This window comes from Pogonomyrmex barbatus, unplaced genomic scaffold (genome assembly GCF_055798465.1).
Source record: "Pogonomyrmex barbatus isolate J1 unplaced genomic scaffold, ASM5579846v1 scaffold16, whole genome shotgun sequence".
Taxonomy (NCBI): domain Eukaryota; kingdom Metazoa; phylum Arthropoda; class Insecta; order Hymenoptera; family Formicidae; genus Pogonomyrmex; species Pogonomyrmex barbatus.
The window spans coordinates 6,298,225-6,315,076 of NW_028297112.1; the positions used below are offsets into that span (position 1 = coordinate 6,298,225).

The 16,852-nt window shown below is 35.7% G+C and overlaps 1 protein-coding gene, 1 long non-coding RNA gene and 1 pseudogene across 4 annotated transcripts; 2 read left to right on the plus strand and 1 right to left on the minus strand.

The window, feature by feature from the left end:
• Positions 1-60: 60 nt before the first annotated feature.
• Positions 61-9,271, minus strand: LOC148937153 (uncharacterized). Of its 2 annotated transcripts, XR_016138661.1 has the most exons (4): positions 8,627-9,271; positions 7,686-7,925; positions 7,389-7,596; positions 61-1,938 (listed from the first exon to the last, which is right to left on the minus strand). It is a non-coding gene; the product is annotated as an uncharacterized LOC148937153 (long non-coding RNA). The 2 variants fall into 2 exon arrangements; XR_016138660.1 differs by having other exon boundaries at positions 7,389-7,925.
• On the plus strand, positions 1,915-3,219 carry LOC148937154 (uncharacterized). The gene has a single exon (XM_089074123.1). It carries the CDS (start codon positions 1,915-1,917, stop codon positions 3,211-3,213), a length of 1,299 nt encoding a protein of 432 aa, XP_088930249.1. The 3' UTR covers positions 3,214-3,219.
• A 4,775-nt stretch (positions 9,272-14,046) lies between the features above and the next one.
• Positions 14,047-16,206, plus strand: LOC148937155 (uncharacterized; annotated as a pseudogene). Its single transcript, XR_016138662.1, has 4 exons — positions 14,047-14,767; positions 14,933-15,344; positions 15,420-15,521; positions 15,624-16,206. The product of XR_016138662.1 is annotated as an uncharacterized LOC148937155 (transcript).
• The last annotated feature ends 646 nt before the right edge of the window (positions 16,207-16,852 follow it).

Below are 16,852 nucleotides of genomic sequence, written 5' to 3' on the forward strand. Positions count from 1 at the left end.
TTCGTCTCTCCTACAGTCGCAGCATCGAGAACAAAGAGGAAATAATTCGAGAAAAGAAAATTAAGTTATAGAATTATATTTCCGAATTATACATCCAAAAGAAAAATAATAATAGTAATAAAATAAAATTATGTCTTATTGCGAGACGAAGGAAAACGAATTCTCGTTTTGTATAATAAGATTTACTTTTAAGTGTTAATGATCAAGATATATATATAATTAATATTAAGATATATATATAAGCAATAGTAAAGCGAGAATTCATTTAATTCATTTTCGTCGTCAGTTAAAACTTTGCTGCGCAACGAAAGGCTCTCCGAGTTGGCCCTTCGTTTGAAAGTTTACATTAGAAATATTTGAGTGCGATAAGCCTCCCCTATAGTATAAACTAAGGCCATCGAACGCTCTTTCGTCTCTCCTACAATACAGCAGCATCGAGAACAAAGAGGAAATAATTCGAGAAAAGAAAATTAAGTTATAGAATTATATTTCCAAACTATACATCTAAAAGGAAACAATAATAATAGTAGTAAAACAAAATTATGTCTTATCGCGAGGCGAAGGAAAATGAATTCTCGTTTTGAATAATAAGATTTATCTTTAAGCATTATATCTTAATTATATCTTCGAAATATTAGGCTTAGCTTTTCTTTTCTCCTTTCCCTTTCTTCTATTTTCTCACAAAGAATTGTAGTACAAAATAAATACTCAGTCGAGGAGTGCTTTGTTTGCCCCTCCCCTTTGCGCCTGGCCCAACTCTAGAGATACGGCTTGGGCGCGGACGGGCCAGTGGTGAGCGAACCTCCGACGAGCACAGTCGTTACCAAACTGTCAGAGAGTGCAGTCACTATCTCAAACCGCTGAATCTTACAACCACAAAGGAAAAATAAAGGAAAGGGAAGCGAAGTCACTATAATTCTAATTCATTTAAGAATTCGCCTCTAACAGTTTAAGGTAACCATTGTTTCTAATACTATATTACATTATTCGATGTATTATATGTTATATTACTGATTTTCTTATATTGCTTGATTTTCCTATGTTGTATTGTTCGACTTACTTATTCTTATATTAAATTACCGATTTTCTTATATTACATTATTCGATTTTCTTACATTACCTTATTCGATGTTCTTATATTATGTTATTGATTTTCTTATATTGCATTGTTGATTTTCTTATATTGTATTGCTGATTTTCTTGTATTGAGGCATTTGATTTTTTTTTCCTTATATTATATTATTATATTCAATTTGGTTACATTATATCACTGATTTCCTTTACATTATATTATTCGATTTGCTTATAGTATACTGCTGATTTTCACTTCGTTTTAATATTATTATTTATATGAATTGCAAAGATAACTTAGAATTTGATTATCATATTCACATCTTATCTCTCTATTATTACATATTTCATATTTTTATATCAACTAAGTTATATTTTATCGCCATCACTATATTATTATCATTATTATTTTTCTTTATAATTATTATTTTAATGTAACTACTTATTCGCGTTATATTTTACAACAACCTGAGAAATCATTCCTTCCTGCCACACTGAATAACCTTGAATCGTAATTTCATAGCCAATCATACCAATAATCGCAACTTTACAATACAATACCTTAGCCCGATTATTATATTAATAAAGCATATTTCCCCGCGATTTCCGCTCGGTCGCGGCTTCTAATCCGAAATATAGTTCGTAACCGTATCCAGCGCCGCCATTGAACACAGATGTTCTAGATGTCCTTTCTCAAACCCCATTAACCGTTCTACACCATCTCGGGACGTAACAACACCGTAGAACGAAACTGGTGACAGCGGTGGGATGGCACAAGGTACGCGATCTCAGTGCCATCGTACTCGCCTAGATTTTGCTGATCAGCCATTATCCGAAGCGGAGATGGACGCTTTCAGAAATCAATATCTAGAAAAAGAGAAACAATTAAAAGAACAGAGTGATGCTGTATCGCTTCGACAAGAAGAACTCGAAAAACAACGAGAGGAATTCGAAAGAATTAAAAACGCTAATTCAGATATCAGTAATTTTAATATTACGTTAAACACGATCCAAAAGGATCTTTCCTTTTTGAAAACTTTAAGCGAACGATTTCAAATCTTAGAAAAACGCGTAGGTGATGTACAGAATAGCCTATCCAACTCTGCTTCCAATAAATCATTGCAAGACGCTGAGACTAGAGAGAATCGAATTACGCAAGATAGCACATTCTTTGACAGATTATCACCTAATCCACCGAATCCTTTTCAACACACGGAAGTGAATTATTCTAACTCATCGATCCGAGACGCTTTGGATCTCGTGCCGAAATACGACGGACATAATATGTCCGTTTTACAATTTGCACGCGCTTGCAAACGCGCTAAGGAACTTATCCCATTGACTAACGAAAATCATTTAGTCCGATTATTAAGAAATAAGCTAACAGGCCATGCATACCTAGCCGTCGAAGATGAGATTCATAATACAGTCGATCAGTTCATAGATTGTTTAAAACGCACATTCGGACCGGTACGGACTTCTAATTATTACCGCGGACAATTAAGCATCAATTTCAAAAAACCCTCAGAGCATATTTTAGATTATATCGGCCGTGTAAAGGATTTACGCAATGCTATAATCGAAGGAGATCAAAATCAATTTGGCCGACCTCTCAATAATTTCGAAATTGAGCAGATTGATTCATATGCCCTAGAATCATTCTTCGAGGGTTTAACCCCCGAATATCGTACCGAAATCCACATGGAGGGTTACCGAAATCTCTCAGAAGCTTATAATAAAGCAATACTCATTAGTAAAAGGCTCGAACGCGATCGCATACGCCAGCGCGATACGAAACCAAACCCTGTTCGCAACATCTCAGCTACTGATCAGAACCGAAGAACAATACCGCCAATTTCCGTTATGCAACCAGATCGCCGTCAATCTTCTTCTCCTAACCCTTCCCTCCAAGTTAAAATCTGTGCATACTGTAAAAACTTTGGTCACCTAATCTCCGAATGTAAGAAAAGACAATATAACAATGCCATGCGCGATAACAACCAGGGAAACTTGCCCAGCCCCTCGACGTCGGGCGTAAATCGAGGGGAGGCGACCACGCGCTCGTTATACCCAATAACAACCAAAGTACCAGAGTCGCCGTCGTCAAACTCAGCTCTGGAACCGTCCCAACCATCGAATTAGATTCTTGCTCTTTCCGCAAGCCAGCAGCTCTGATGCTTGATACAGAAGCTCAGCCGAATATCATAAAAATTGGTATTCTAAATTGTGACGTACCTATTAATAGTGACAACATTTTGAATTTAAAAGGAATCACGGAAAATATTGTAAAAACTCTCGGGACAGTATACATCCATCTTCGCGATATCCCGATAATCTTTCATGTTGTAACCGATGATTTTCCTATCGCACAACAGGGAATATTAGGGTCTTCATTCTTTACCGAACATCATGCACGAATCGATTATGATACCAACCATATTACCTGGAACCAACATAAGATACCTTTCAAAACTCCTGCAAGTATCGTGGTACCACCAAGAAGTAACGTAGGTTTAATGATAAAAGTACTAAATCCAGAGATAGGAACTGGATATGTACCACGAATGTACGTGAGGGATGGAGTCTTCCTCGGAGACTCATTGTCACTTGTATCAACGATAAAGCTTTTATTCGAATTATCAACACCACTGAAGTTGAATTCGAGGTTCTTGTTCCTACTATTCGATTACAAGAAATCTCGCAGGTTGCTAATTTCGGAGAACCCATGATGGATTGTTTTGATTCTAAATCGGTCTCCCAGAGACCTCATCATCTTAGCGATGATGACACTCAAGAGGAATCGCAGAAGCGACACTCTAATTCAATAAATTATTCCATTTCCACTATCGCCAAACCGATAGAACCATTGCCTTCACCTGTTCTAGGGCAGGAAAAATCTTTAGGCAATCCATGCTATTCCACTGAATCCAATCTTTCTATATCTCCACCTCAATCTATTTCAAGCGTCCTAGGATGCTCAAATGAAGATGATTGTACGTCTTATACTCTCTTCGACTCAGAGTCGCGGAGCAACAAAATCATTCAACTTCTCCGACTAGACCACGTCAATTCAGAGGAAAGACAGAATGTTCTTTCCCTTGTGGAACGCCATCAAGATCGGTTCTACATTCCCGGTGAGCCTTTGGGACGAACTACTGCTACTACTCATAAAATCCTCACCGCCGACGAAATACCAATAAATACCAAACAATATCGATTCCCACCTATACATAAAGGAGAGATCAACAAACAAGTCTCACAACTGTTATCAAATGATATCATTAAGCCTTCGACTTCACCATACAATTCTCCGGTATGGATAGTTCCAAAGAAACCAGATTCTCAAGGGAACAGAAGATGGAGAATGGTAATCGACTACAGGACTCTCAACGAAAAAACTGTCGGGGATGCTTACCCGTTACCGAATATCTCAGACATCTTAGACCAACTCGGGGGAGCCAAGTACTTTTCGGTCCTTGACCTTGCTAGCGGATTTCATCAAATCCCCATGGATTCTTCGTGTGCTCATAAAACAGCGTTCTCTACGCCTCATGGTCACTACGAGTTCAATCGGATGCCATTTGGCCTGAAGAACGCCCCAGCTACTTTCCAACGCCTGATGGACCAAATCCTCACCGGGTTACAAGGAGCTGAACTCTTCGTTTACATGGACGATATCGTTGTATATGCAAGCTCACTGCAAGAGCACGATATAAAAATACAAAAATTAATGAGTCGCCTACGAGATGCTAACTTACTACTGCAACCAGACAAATGTGAGTTTCTACGACACGAGGTTGGCTATCTAGGCCACATAATTGGAAAGGATGGAGTGCAGCCTAACCCCGAAAAGACAGCGGCTGTTAAGAATTTCCCGACTCCCAAAAACTCCAAAAATATCAAACAGTTTTTGGGACTCGCCGGCTATTATCGCCGTTTCATACCCAACTTTTCAGGATTAACAAAGCCACTGACCAAACTTTTGAAGAAAAACGTCCCCTTCTCATGGAAATCCGAACAACAAGAGGCGTTCGACTTCCTAAGGACAGCTCTATGCCAACAACCTATCCTTCAGTATCCGGATTTTTCAAAACCATTCATACTCACCACCGACGCTTCGAACACGGCCGTAGGCGGAGTCCTCAGCCAGGGGATTATCGGACAAGACCTCCCTATAGCATATGTGTCTCGCGTGCTAAATCCCGCCGAAATAAATTACTCTACTATAGAAAAGGAACTTTTAGCCATCATATACTGCACACATCATTTCCGACCTTATCTATATGGACACAAATTTTCTCTTGTTACCGATCATCAACCTCTTACTTGGCTTTACAAAGTGAAAGACCCTACCTCGAGACTTATGAGATGGAGGCTCAAATTAGAAGAGTATGACTATCAAATTGTGTATAAATCAGGATCCGCGAATCATAACGCCGATGCGCTTTCTCGGAATCTCCAAATTTTGGCCGTTGTAAACTCGCCTGCCGAGATAATCGATCTCCTATCGCCAGAAGAAGATTCAGAACCACCCTCACCCACTCAATCTCAATTTGAAACCCTTGGCGAATCTAATGAAGAAGATCAATCCCAGTCTCCTCCTTCCGCATCCAACATCATAGAAGGAAGCTCAGAATTAGGGGGAGATTCCATGCCAGTCATCGTGCCTCCTGCTGATGAGGCCGAGATTCAGTTACCTCCCGCCGACAATAACGAACTTGACGAACAAACCAGCGAATCCGATTTATCGGATGAAGAAGACGATGGAGCAATGTATCAGCATCTTACTCGAGCTAGAATACGAACTATTCGAGACAGATTATCCATGCAAAAGGATAATTTGGTTATTTTAACAACAGTCGATGGACACCCATGCGATAACGGAGCTAAAGAATTTCATGAACTCCGTAAGGTTCCACCACTGATAGACTTGACTCTTGGTCGCGCGCGGGTATGTGGAGTTAATAATAAAATTTTAATCATACTACCGGTCAAAGAAAGACTCACTACTATTATGGATTGGAACATATTTCAAGAGACAATTCGTTCTTTGTTGGATGTAACGGTCGAACTTCAATTGAATTCTTTTAGTGTAGCAAAAACCCAACAACTAGACGATATACCTTGGCCATTAATCATTGAAGAATTACAAAACACTTTCGACCATAGGCCCGTTTCTATCACCATTTGCGAAGGTTTAACTACGGTCCCCCCTGAAGAGGAGAGACCAAACATCATCAGTGAATATCATCGATCAACTGTAGGCGGACATAAGGGTGTGACGAAAACGTATCTCAGGATTCGTCAAGATTACTATTGGAATAATATCAAAATCCAAGTCCAAGAGTTCATACGAAATTGTCGCGAGTGTCAACTAAAAAAACTAGTAAGACTAAAAACCAAACAACCGATGGTTCTTACTGATACGCCGGGAGTTGCATTTGATAAGGTCGCGATGGATGTGATGGGCCCTCTGCCCAAAACTAGACGTGGTAATAAATATATTTTAACGATACAAGATTTACTTACTAAATATTCGATCGCTGTATCAATGGAAGATACAAGCGCAACAACAACAGCGGAAGCATTCGTCGATCACTTCATTTGCCGGTTCGGATGCCCGAAAGCTATTTTAACCGACCAGGGAACAAATTTCTTAAGTTACCTGATGAAAAATATCGCCAAACGCTTTAGGATCAAACATTATCGTACTTCTGCCTATCATCCACAAGCTAACGGATCCGTCGAACGTTCCCATCACGTTTTTATAGAATACCTAAAGACTTTCATCGACAGAAACGAAGAATGGGATAAGTTTATGGAGAGAGCTACATTTTCATATAATACAAGTGTTCATGAAGGCACAAAATTCACGCCTCATGAATTAGTATTTGGGAAGGTGGCCAGGATTCCATCCAGTCGTCAGCCTGTGGAAGGAGGAGTGGAAACGTATCAACACCACTTGCTTGAGCTTTTTGATCATATAAGCAAAGCACAAGAAATCGCTAAAACCAATTTGGAACGAGCAAAAGCCCGCTCAAAACGTTATTACGACAGGAATTCAAATCAAATAAATTTTCACGTTGGCGACTATGTGTTCTTGAAAACAGAGAGGAAAACTAATAAATTTTCGGATGAATATTCCGGCCCCTATAAGATCCTGGAAATCCTTGACCATGAAAATGTACGCATTCAATTTAAAGACACTATCAAACTGGTTCACACTAATAAGTTACGATTGTCTCACATGACTGACCCCGGTTGAAACTCCGAATTTTGAGTATTGGATTACCTCTTTAATGACTGTATATACTTACAGATGTTCACCATACCATTGGTGCTATTTCTGATTAAGACTGCCTCCGGTCTATTTGGATATGATTGCGGAGGGACGTCATTCAATGTAACCACTGTATCTTTGCTGGACGTAGGCGAATGCCATATCACGGATTCCCGACCCAACTCTACCGCTGTATATATACAATTGCTGCAAGTCGCCGATTACTCGCAGATAGGCGTCATTTCCTGCAAGATAGAAATCGATCGACAAATATTCCATTGCGGAATGCACTCACATATCTCCATGGTGCGTGGAGGCCATAGGAAATATCTACTAGAACTTGATCAACACAAATGCGCTCGTCTACATGAAACGGGTTCCATCGTTCTGGGGAATTCCGTCTCTATTATTGGATTGCTCCTCAATGCCACCAACTATCGGATCGTCACTTTAGCCGGTTCTACCAACATGGATGGTTCCTGCAAAGGAAGCCATTTCTCGGATCCATACGGGACCTGGGATGATGTTATCGTCGAGGCCGCCGTTACCATTACACTGCGAGATTACTTTGCGCCTGCAAGAACAAAGACAGATTATATTACACTCCGCTCAGGAATTCAATGCATGCTTTCAAGGAACGAATGTATCGACGAAGATGGGGGAAATGTATATTGGGCCCCTCTACCTGTCGAGACGTGTAACTTCCACGCTTATAACGTCTTGTATCAAGGTCAAGCTTATAAAATAGCTGATTCGAACACTCAATACCCTATTGTATACTCACTAATAACGAAGGATGTCACTTTTGCCTTATCCAAAAAATCTGAATATAACGTGTGTGGCTATACCTTGATACAAACCGAATACCCTAAATTGCTAATCGTAGAAACAAATAAAAATAATCTCTTTGCTAAACTCACTAGAATCTCTGTCGACAATTTAGATATTTTCACTTACATCAACTCTAAATTTGTCTACGTCGAGAAACATTTAAAGACACAAATGCAAGATCTGTACCATAACATTCTTGAACAAAAGTGTAAACTAGAACAACAGGTTTTGAAAAACGCTATATCGATAGCTCACACCCAACCTGATGTTTTTGCATACAACTTAATGAAAGGCCCTGGCTACATGGCTACGATTTCGGGTGAAGTAGCTCATATTATTAAATGCGTTCCAATCGAAGTTACACGTCGCACCACCGAAATCTGTTATTTAGAACTACCAGTATCTTTACAAAATAGATCTATGTATTTATCTCCTAAAACTCACATTTTAGTTAATAGCGGTACGCCGATCGACTGCAATCCTCTCATACCTGTTATGTATCAGATAAAAGGAGGCTGGATAAGTCTTACTCCGAAACCTGCTGCAGTACTGTCACCTCAGACCTTAGAACCAATGACTAAACCCGTCTGGAAATATGTTGACGCTGAGCATCTTGCTGATAGTGGAATTTATTCCCAGGAAGATCTCTCCAGGTTACGCGACCACATCATGTTCCCTGTCGAGAGTACCGCTCTCCTCAACACTTTCGCACGGACTGCAGCCGGACAACGCGTTCCTTTGGCGGGCATCTCACTCTCGGGTTTTCTCGATGAGCAAACCCTTGATAAAATAGCTACCTCTGCCGGTGAAAAATTGTGGGGTGGCTTTCTGAAATTTGGGACTGCCAGTGCTGGATTTATTGGTATCTGGATGTTGATAAGGCTCATTAAATTGATTGCAGACACTGCGATACACGGTTATGCACTGCATTCAGTGTATGGATGGAGTTTGCACCTACTAGGAGCAATCTTCTCCTCTATTACAAACCTCCTGCTACACTTGGGGAAACGCAGCCATCCTGAATCGTCTCCTCAAGTAGTTGAAGAAGGAATCTCAAACGAAACTTATGCCCACGTGGACAAACCTCGACCTGCAGCACGCATGTCCTTCCATGAAACTCAGCCACTATATCCAACCGCAGCAATCGAAATGGAACTTCCTAGGAGAACAAACCAGCGCGGAGTCATCTCCAATAACGTGGAAGATTCCGTCGAGCGCAACGCAACTTGCAAGGAAATTCATTAAAGTGAACGCAGCCAATCAAATGGACGCAAACGTGTTACCTATAGTATGTGCAAGGTTTCTACCACAGCTAATGAAAGTGACTTTATAAGAAAGAGCCTCAATGAACAATCAGTGTTCATATAATCTTGCGTCCGTAAGCTATTCCCATAAACTATTACTATAAGTGACTCAAGTTTCACCCTGCATTAAGCTCCCAGAAGTAAATGACGTGTTCCTCCCGTTATTTACTTTCTTAAGGAGGGGGGTGTAACGTCCGCAGAAAATTAAAACTTGCGGACGTTCATCCGAAATGATGTAGGTGCAGTCGAACCTTAGGTTAACGCATGCGCAACCTTAAATATTAAGATATAAGATTATAAATATTGATATTTTAAATATTAAGATTTAAGTATTAGGATACAACCTTCAAGGTCTTACCAGTTTATATATAAGTGTGTTCCCTTTTTTTTATTAAGATATATAATTAATATTAAGATATATATATAATCAATAATAAAGCGAGAATTCATTTGATTCATTTTCGTCGTCAGTTAAAATCTTGCTGCGCAACGAAAGACTCTCCGAGTTGGCCCTTCGTTTGAAAGTTTACATTAGAAATATTTGAGTGCGATAAGCCTCCCCTATAATATAAACTGAGGCTATCGAACGCTCTTTCGTCTCTCCTACAGTCGCAGCATCGAGAACAAAGAGGAAATAATTCGAGAAAAGAAAATTAAGTTATAGAATTATATTTCCGAATTATACATCCAAAAGAAAAATAATAATAGTAATAAAATAAAATTATGTCTTATTGCGAGACGAAGGAAAACGAATTCTCGTTTTGTATAATAAGATTTACTTTTAAGTGTTAATGATCAAGATATATATATAATTAATATTAAGATATATATATAAGCAATAGTAAAGCGAGAATTCATTTAATTCATTTTCGTCGTCAGTTAAAACTTTGCTGCGCAACGAAAGGCTCTCCGAGTTGGCCCTTCGTTTGAAAGTTTACATTAGAAATATTTGAGTGCGATAAGTCTCCCCTATAGTATAAACTAAGGCCATCGAACGCTCTTTCGTCTCTCCTACAATACAGCAGCATCGAGAACAAAGAGGAAATAATTCGAGAAAAGAAAATTAAGTTATAGAATTATATTTCCAAACTATACATCTAAAAGGAAACAATAATAATAGTAGTAAAACAAAATTATGTCTTATCGCGAGGCGAAGGAAAATGAATTCTCGTTTTGAATAATAAGATTTATCTTTAAGCATTATATCTTAATTATATCTTCGAAATATTAGGCTTAGCTTTTCTTTTCTCCTTTCCCTTTCTTCTATTTTCTCACAAAGAATTGTAGTACAAAATAAATACTCAGTCGAGGAGTGCTTTGTTTGCCCCTCCCCTTTGCGCCTGGCCCAACTCTAGAGATACGGCTTGGGCGCGGACGGGCCAGTGATGAGCGAACCTCCGACGAGCACAGTCGTTACCAAACTGTCAGAGAGTGCAGTCACTATCTCAAACCGCTGAATCTTACAACCACAAAGGAAAAATAAAGGAAAGGGAAGCGAAGTCACTATAATTCTAATTCATTTAAGAATTCGCCTCTAACAGTTTAAGGTAACCATTGTTTCTAATACTATATTACATTATTCGATGTATTATATGTTATATTACTGATTTTCTTATATTGCTTGATTTTCCTATGTTGTATTGTTCGACTTACTTATTCTTATATTAAATTACCGATTTTCTTATATTACATTATTCGATTTTCTTACATTACCTTATTCGATGTTCTTATATTATGTTATTGATTTTCTTATATTGCATTGTTGATTTTCTTATATTGTATTGCTGATTTTCTTGTATTGAGGCATTTGATTTTTTTTTTCCTTATATTATATTATTATATTCAATTTGGTTACATTATATCACTGATTTCCTTTACATTATATTATTCGATTTGCTTATAGTATACTGCTGATTTTCACTTCGTTTTAATATTATTATTTATATGAATTGCAAAGATAACTTAGAATTTGATTATCATATTCACATCTTATCTCTCTATTATTACATATTTCATATTTTTATATCAACTAAGTTATATTTTATCGCCATCACTATATTATTATCATTATTATTTTTCTTTATAATTATTATTTTAATGTAACTACTTATTCGCGTTATATTTTACAACAACCTGAGAAATCATTCCTTCCTGCCACACTGAATAACCTTGAATCGTAATTTCATAGCCAATCATACCAATAATCGCAACTTTACAATACAATACCTTAGCCCGATTATTATATTAATAAAGCATATTTCCCCGCGATTTCCGCTCGGTCGCGGCTTCTAATCCGAAATATAGTTCGTAACCGTATCCAGCGCCGCCATTGAACACAGATGTTCTAGATGTCCTTTCTCAAACCCCATTAACCGTTCTACACCATCTCGGGACGTAACAGGTGGCTGAACACAGCCATTGTCGAGTAACACGTGTTTCTTTCGGATAGTCTTATTGAGATCTCTAAATAAAGTCGATGTGTTCTGTTTTTGTGTAAATTTTTGAAACGGCTGTGATGCTTCGCGTTTTGTTTTCCTATCATTTCGAATATTCTATCAATTCGATGTAACTTTGTTACATCATTTGCTGAGTTTATATATTATTTTTGTTAATTATTCGTGATCTGCATCGATTCATGAGTCAAAATCATTAGAAGAAACAGTAGTCACTTCAAATAACTTTTGCACAGTGAACAATTATTAGTGATTTTATATTGAATAATTAGTTATTGATTGATTTATTAATAAATTCCTTGTTTAATTGACCAAGTAAGTGAATGATGTGATTGCATGAATGTGTTGAAATATAATACAATTTATAAAGAAAAGTGGAAGAATTTTTAATCAGTTATTCGATGGACCTGTTTCATCGTTAGAATCGACTGATCATTATGCAAAGTCATACGTAAGTATAAACATTCAGCTTGTTCATTGCTTCTTCCGCTTTTCTCTCTCTCTCTCTCTCCCCCCCCCTCCCTCCTCCCCTCGCCTTTCTCTCTTTTTTTCATTACTCTTGATGATTTATTTTATCACTCAATCTATTTATATGCATATATTTCTAAATGTTTTAATTATATATATATATAATTATATATATAAATTATATAAATATGATTTAATTCTTTAAATATATTATATATTTAATTTTAACTTACAATATATATTTTAAAAATTAATTTCTTGATTTTTTTCAATAATTTATTTCATAATATCCTTTTTTCTTTTATTCTTTTATGCGAATTTTGATTTATGTACGATGAAAAAGTACATCCATGAGTGCTCGGAGTTTGGACCAGCTCGAATAATAGACAAGGACAGCCATCTAACCCTCGCGCTATATTCTCGTTAGCCAAATTAAGCTTAAGCTTGTTCTACAACAAGCCGCATGTCGATGTCACAAGCCGCAAGCCACAAGAATGGACCAATTATAAACGAATATGGGGGCAATATTTGATTGTGATTGGCCCATTCTTACAGTTCACGGCTCATGACACCGACAGACGATGCATTGTAGAACAGGCCGAAGGACGGAGTCGCAGTCGTAATCATAGTCGTAATTCCAACGCATAAGGAATTGGCGACATATATCCTTTATAGCCTGTTCTACAATGCGTCGTGTATCGGTGTCGTGGGTCGTGGGCCGTAAGAATGGGCTAATCACAGTCAAATGTGGGGAAAATACTTGATTGTGATGCATGACGTATTGTAGAACAGACTTACCAATTTATTGTGTGTTAGAATTATGATTACGACTTCTATTACGATCGTCTTTCTATTTCAGAAGCTTTCGCTTTCCTACATTTACTCATTTGATGATTCTAATGTCGAGCCATTCGCGTTTATCATTCTACATATTGATATAATTTGATATACAGGCACATGCGCGCGCATCCACACACACACACACACACACACACACACACACACACACACACACACACACACACACACACACACACACACACACACACACACACACACACACACACACACACACACACACACACACACACACACACACACACACACACACACACACACACACACACACACACACACACACACGTAATATATGCGATGTATCTCGGATGTCAAGTCAACCGGAGAACTACTGATCTGACTTTACGCGAGTCGGCGAGCATCCGAAATTATCGAATCTCAATAATGGCTAAACTGATCAAGTTTTAAGCTTGATTTATAGCTTGAGTCCGACTTGCATAATAAAAGTATTTTTATTTTTCTGCTACGTGCCGTACAAGCAGAGATATTGCTACGCAAAGTCCGATTTGGAAATTTTTACTTTAAGAAACGTCGTCGTCATTATTATCGTCGTCGCCATTGTGTAAGGAGACAAGGTTTGTTTTTTATTCCTGAACTTCTTAAACTAGTGCAAGAAGTGTACACTAAAGCGTTTTCTATTTCCGGAATGACATCATCGATACTGTTCATTATTCCAGTGCAACAAAACTTAGTGCACGAATTCATTGAATTGGCTGCACTGGGTCTAGAGTCAGTGCAAGCAGTGCAGGCAAACGAAATTCAATCAGTAGCGATAATTTTGAATACCATAAGATATTAATCAATAAGTATGAAAGTAGAAAGTAGTTTCTTAGAGTATAAATTCAATATTTGATTGATATTGTTTATATATTTTAATATACATAATACTTGAGATATGCAAGTTAAAATTATCAGCATTACTATTTAGAAAACAGTATTCATTAAATATTAAATTTGTAGAAAATTTGTAGATTAGAAAATCAGACGCTAATGCATAATAATTAATAATATTATATATAAATATTACATATTTGTTTTTAAATTTATACTTACTGTATTCCATGATTATTATTTTCTAGTCTTTGTAATACCGAAAGGTTGAAAATTCCTGCAGGTTGAAAAACATAATTCGAAAACATTTAACAATCGAGACAATAGATAAGAGACAAACAATAATAGCAAACAGATTCTCCTTCAAAACTATATTTATTTGTAAGAATTAAGATATTTATTATTTAAGAATAATCTCGAAGGAGAAAAGTATAGGGAAGAGAGCTAATACGGAATAATGAACAGGAGATTCGACCGACGGACACTGTGTACAGAAGTGTCATTATATATCAAAGTGTCATTTATTTGATAAATCGGACTTTCGCACATTATTCCGTCTGGCATTCCATAGAAATGGCAAACGGCAATAATGTAGAAATAGCATTTATCAAAAAAGACGGCGCAGGAAACATTCTGATAAATGAAAATAGATACGTTACATGTATTTCTGAAGGAATTAAGATTGCCCCTCTAAATTTAATATTTATATATTATTTAATAAGGAAATTCAAAATTATTTACTATTATGAATATCAGCCTCTGTAGATTTAAATCTGTGTATCAACATCTGTGTATAAACAAAATATAAAAATTAATATATTGTTGTATGCATTTGCAGGAGGATTAGAATTTCACATATACAAAGAAATCGATTTTAATTTTGACAGTATGTGCTGTACTATTGATAATAAAAACATATTAATAACATGGCATGATATTCCTAATGCAAATGAATTAAATAATGAGAATATGAATAGAAAAGAAGAAGTATATAGAGAAGCATTTTGTTGGACAGATACGAGTACAAAATTATTTCTATCTTTGTATAAAGAAAACATAGATCTACTTATACAAAGAAAAATTAAAACAAAAAAAATTCTGCAAAAATTTTCAGAAAAAATGAAAATGCAAGGCTATAATGTTTCTGCAATACAAGTAGAAAACAAATATAAATCATTGGAACGAATCTTATAAAAATGTAACTCATAATAAAAAAAATAGAAGAAATAGATTAAATTGTCCTTATGAGTAAGTATATCAATAAATTTTAAAATGTATAAAAAAATTAATATTTATTATAAAACACGTTTAATTTAATTACAGGGAATTAGCAGAACTATTAGGCGAAAAACATAATATTGAACCCTTATTGTTATCAGGAAATAAAGGCATAATTTTAAAAAATGATAGTAGGTCAATATCTTTGTAAGTTTTATATTAGATTTTAAGTAAGAAAAGTCTTAATTATTAGAAACTGTTTCTTATATAATAAAATTGTTTTAATCATTTATTTTAAATATATTATAGATCTATCTATAATGAAAATAATGAAAATAATTATAATAGTATAAATACAAGTATACAAATTAAAGCTAAGCAACATGTAATCAATCAACCGATAATGTCGCATCAAGCAATATGTAATGAAGAAATTTCGTATCACAGCATATAATGAACCAACAATATCACAACAGGTAATATGTAATGAATCAACAATATCAGATCAAACATATAATGAATTAACAACATCACATCAAACAATATATAATGAACCAACTTATAATGAAATTGCAATCAGTGATACTAATGGTAACAGAAAGATAAATAAAAAATTATAAAAAATTATAAAATTATGTTAAAAACATAAGTTTTCTACAATGATAAAATACTTTCGTTATATTTATTAATATAAAGAAACATTGCATATTTAACCTATAGTATTTTTGAAGATATAACGTAATGACAATTTCCTTGTGAAATTATATATATATTAAAAGTTATAAATATTTTAAATAAAATGCTATATTTTAATGCTATATGTTATATTCATTTATTTTACAATAAGATATAGCAAAGCTTGAAAAATTAATTAAATAGATAAAACATAAAATCACATTTGTATTTCACTCTATCGGTTTGTTACGGTCATCTTAATTGATAACACAAGCAAAAATATATAATAAAAATTTTTGCAAAATATATTACAAAATACATTACAAGAAAGATATTTTTTGATAAAATAAAATTTGAAATTAATAGAATAGTATTGTAAAATATATCAAATTTCTTTTTTGCCTCAATAATGAATGAATAACCATATATCTAGAAATAAATTATGCTTAATTAAAAACAAAGTCATAATTCATTTTAAATATATAGTTATTTATTGATTGACGTAACAAAAATAAGTTTTTTATATATTTTATAAATCTTTTTTATCAAATGTAAACATTATCGATTAATATTTTTACTATATTTTACTATATTTTGCAAGAATTCTTATTATACGTTCTTTGATACTAATTAAAATGATTATAATAAATCCACAATTTGTGAACACACCGACCGACGCGCGCGCTTGAGATATCGAACGCACCGATCATTGCGCGCGCAACCGAACACGCATTCGCCATGTAAGTGTTAAACACTGCCGACGACCCGCATTATTTTGTTAATACAAAATAACAAATGCGGCCGGATATATAAACCCGGCCGATCTAGAATAAAATAATCAGACCAATCCGATCCTCCGATCC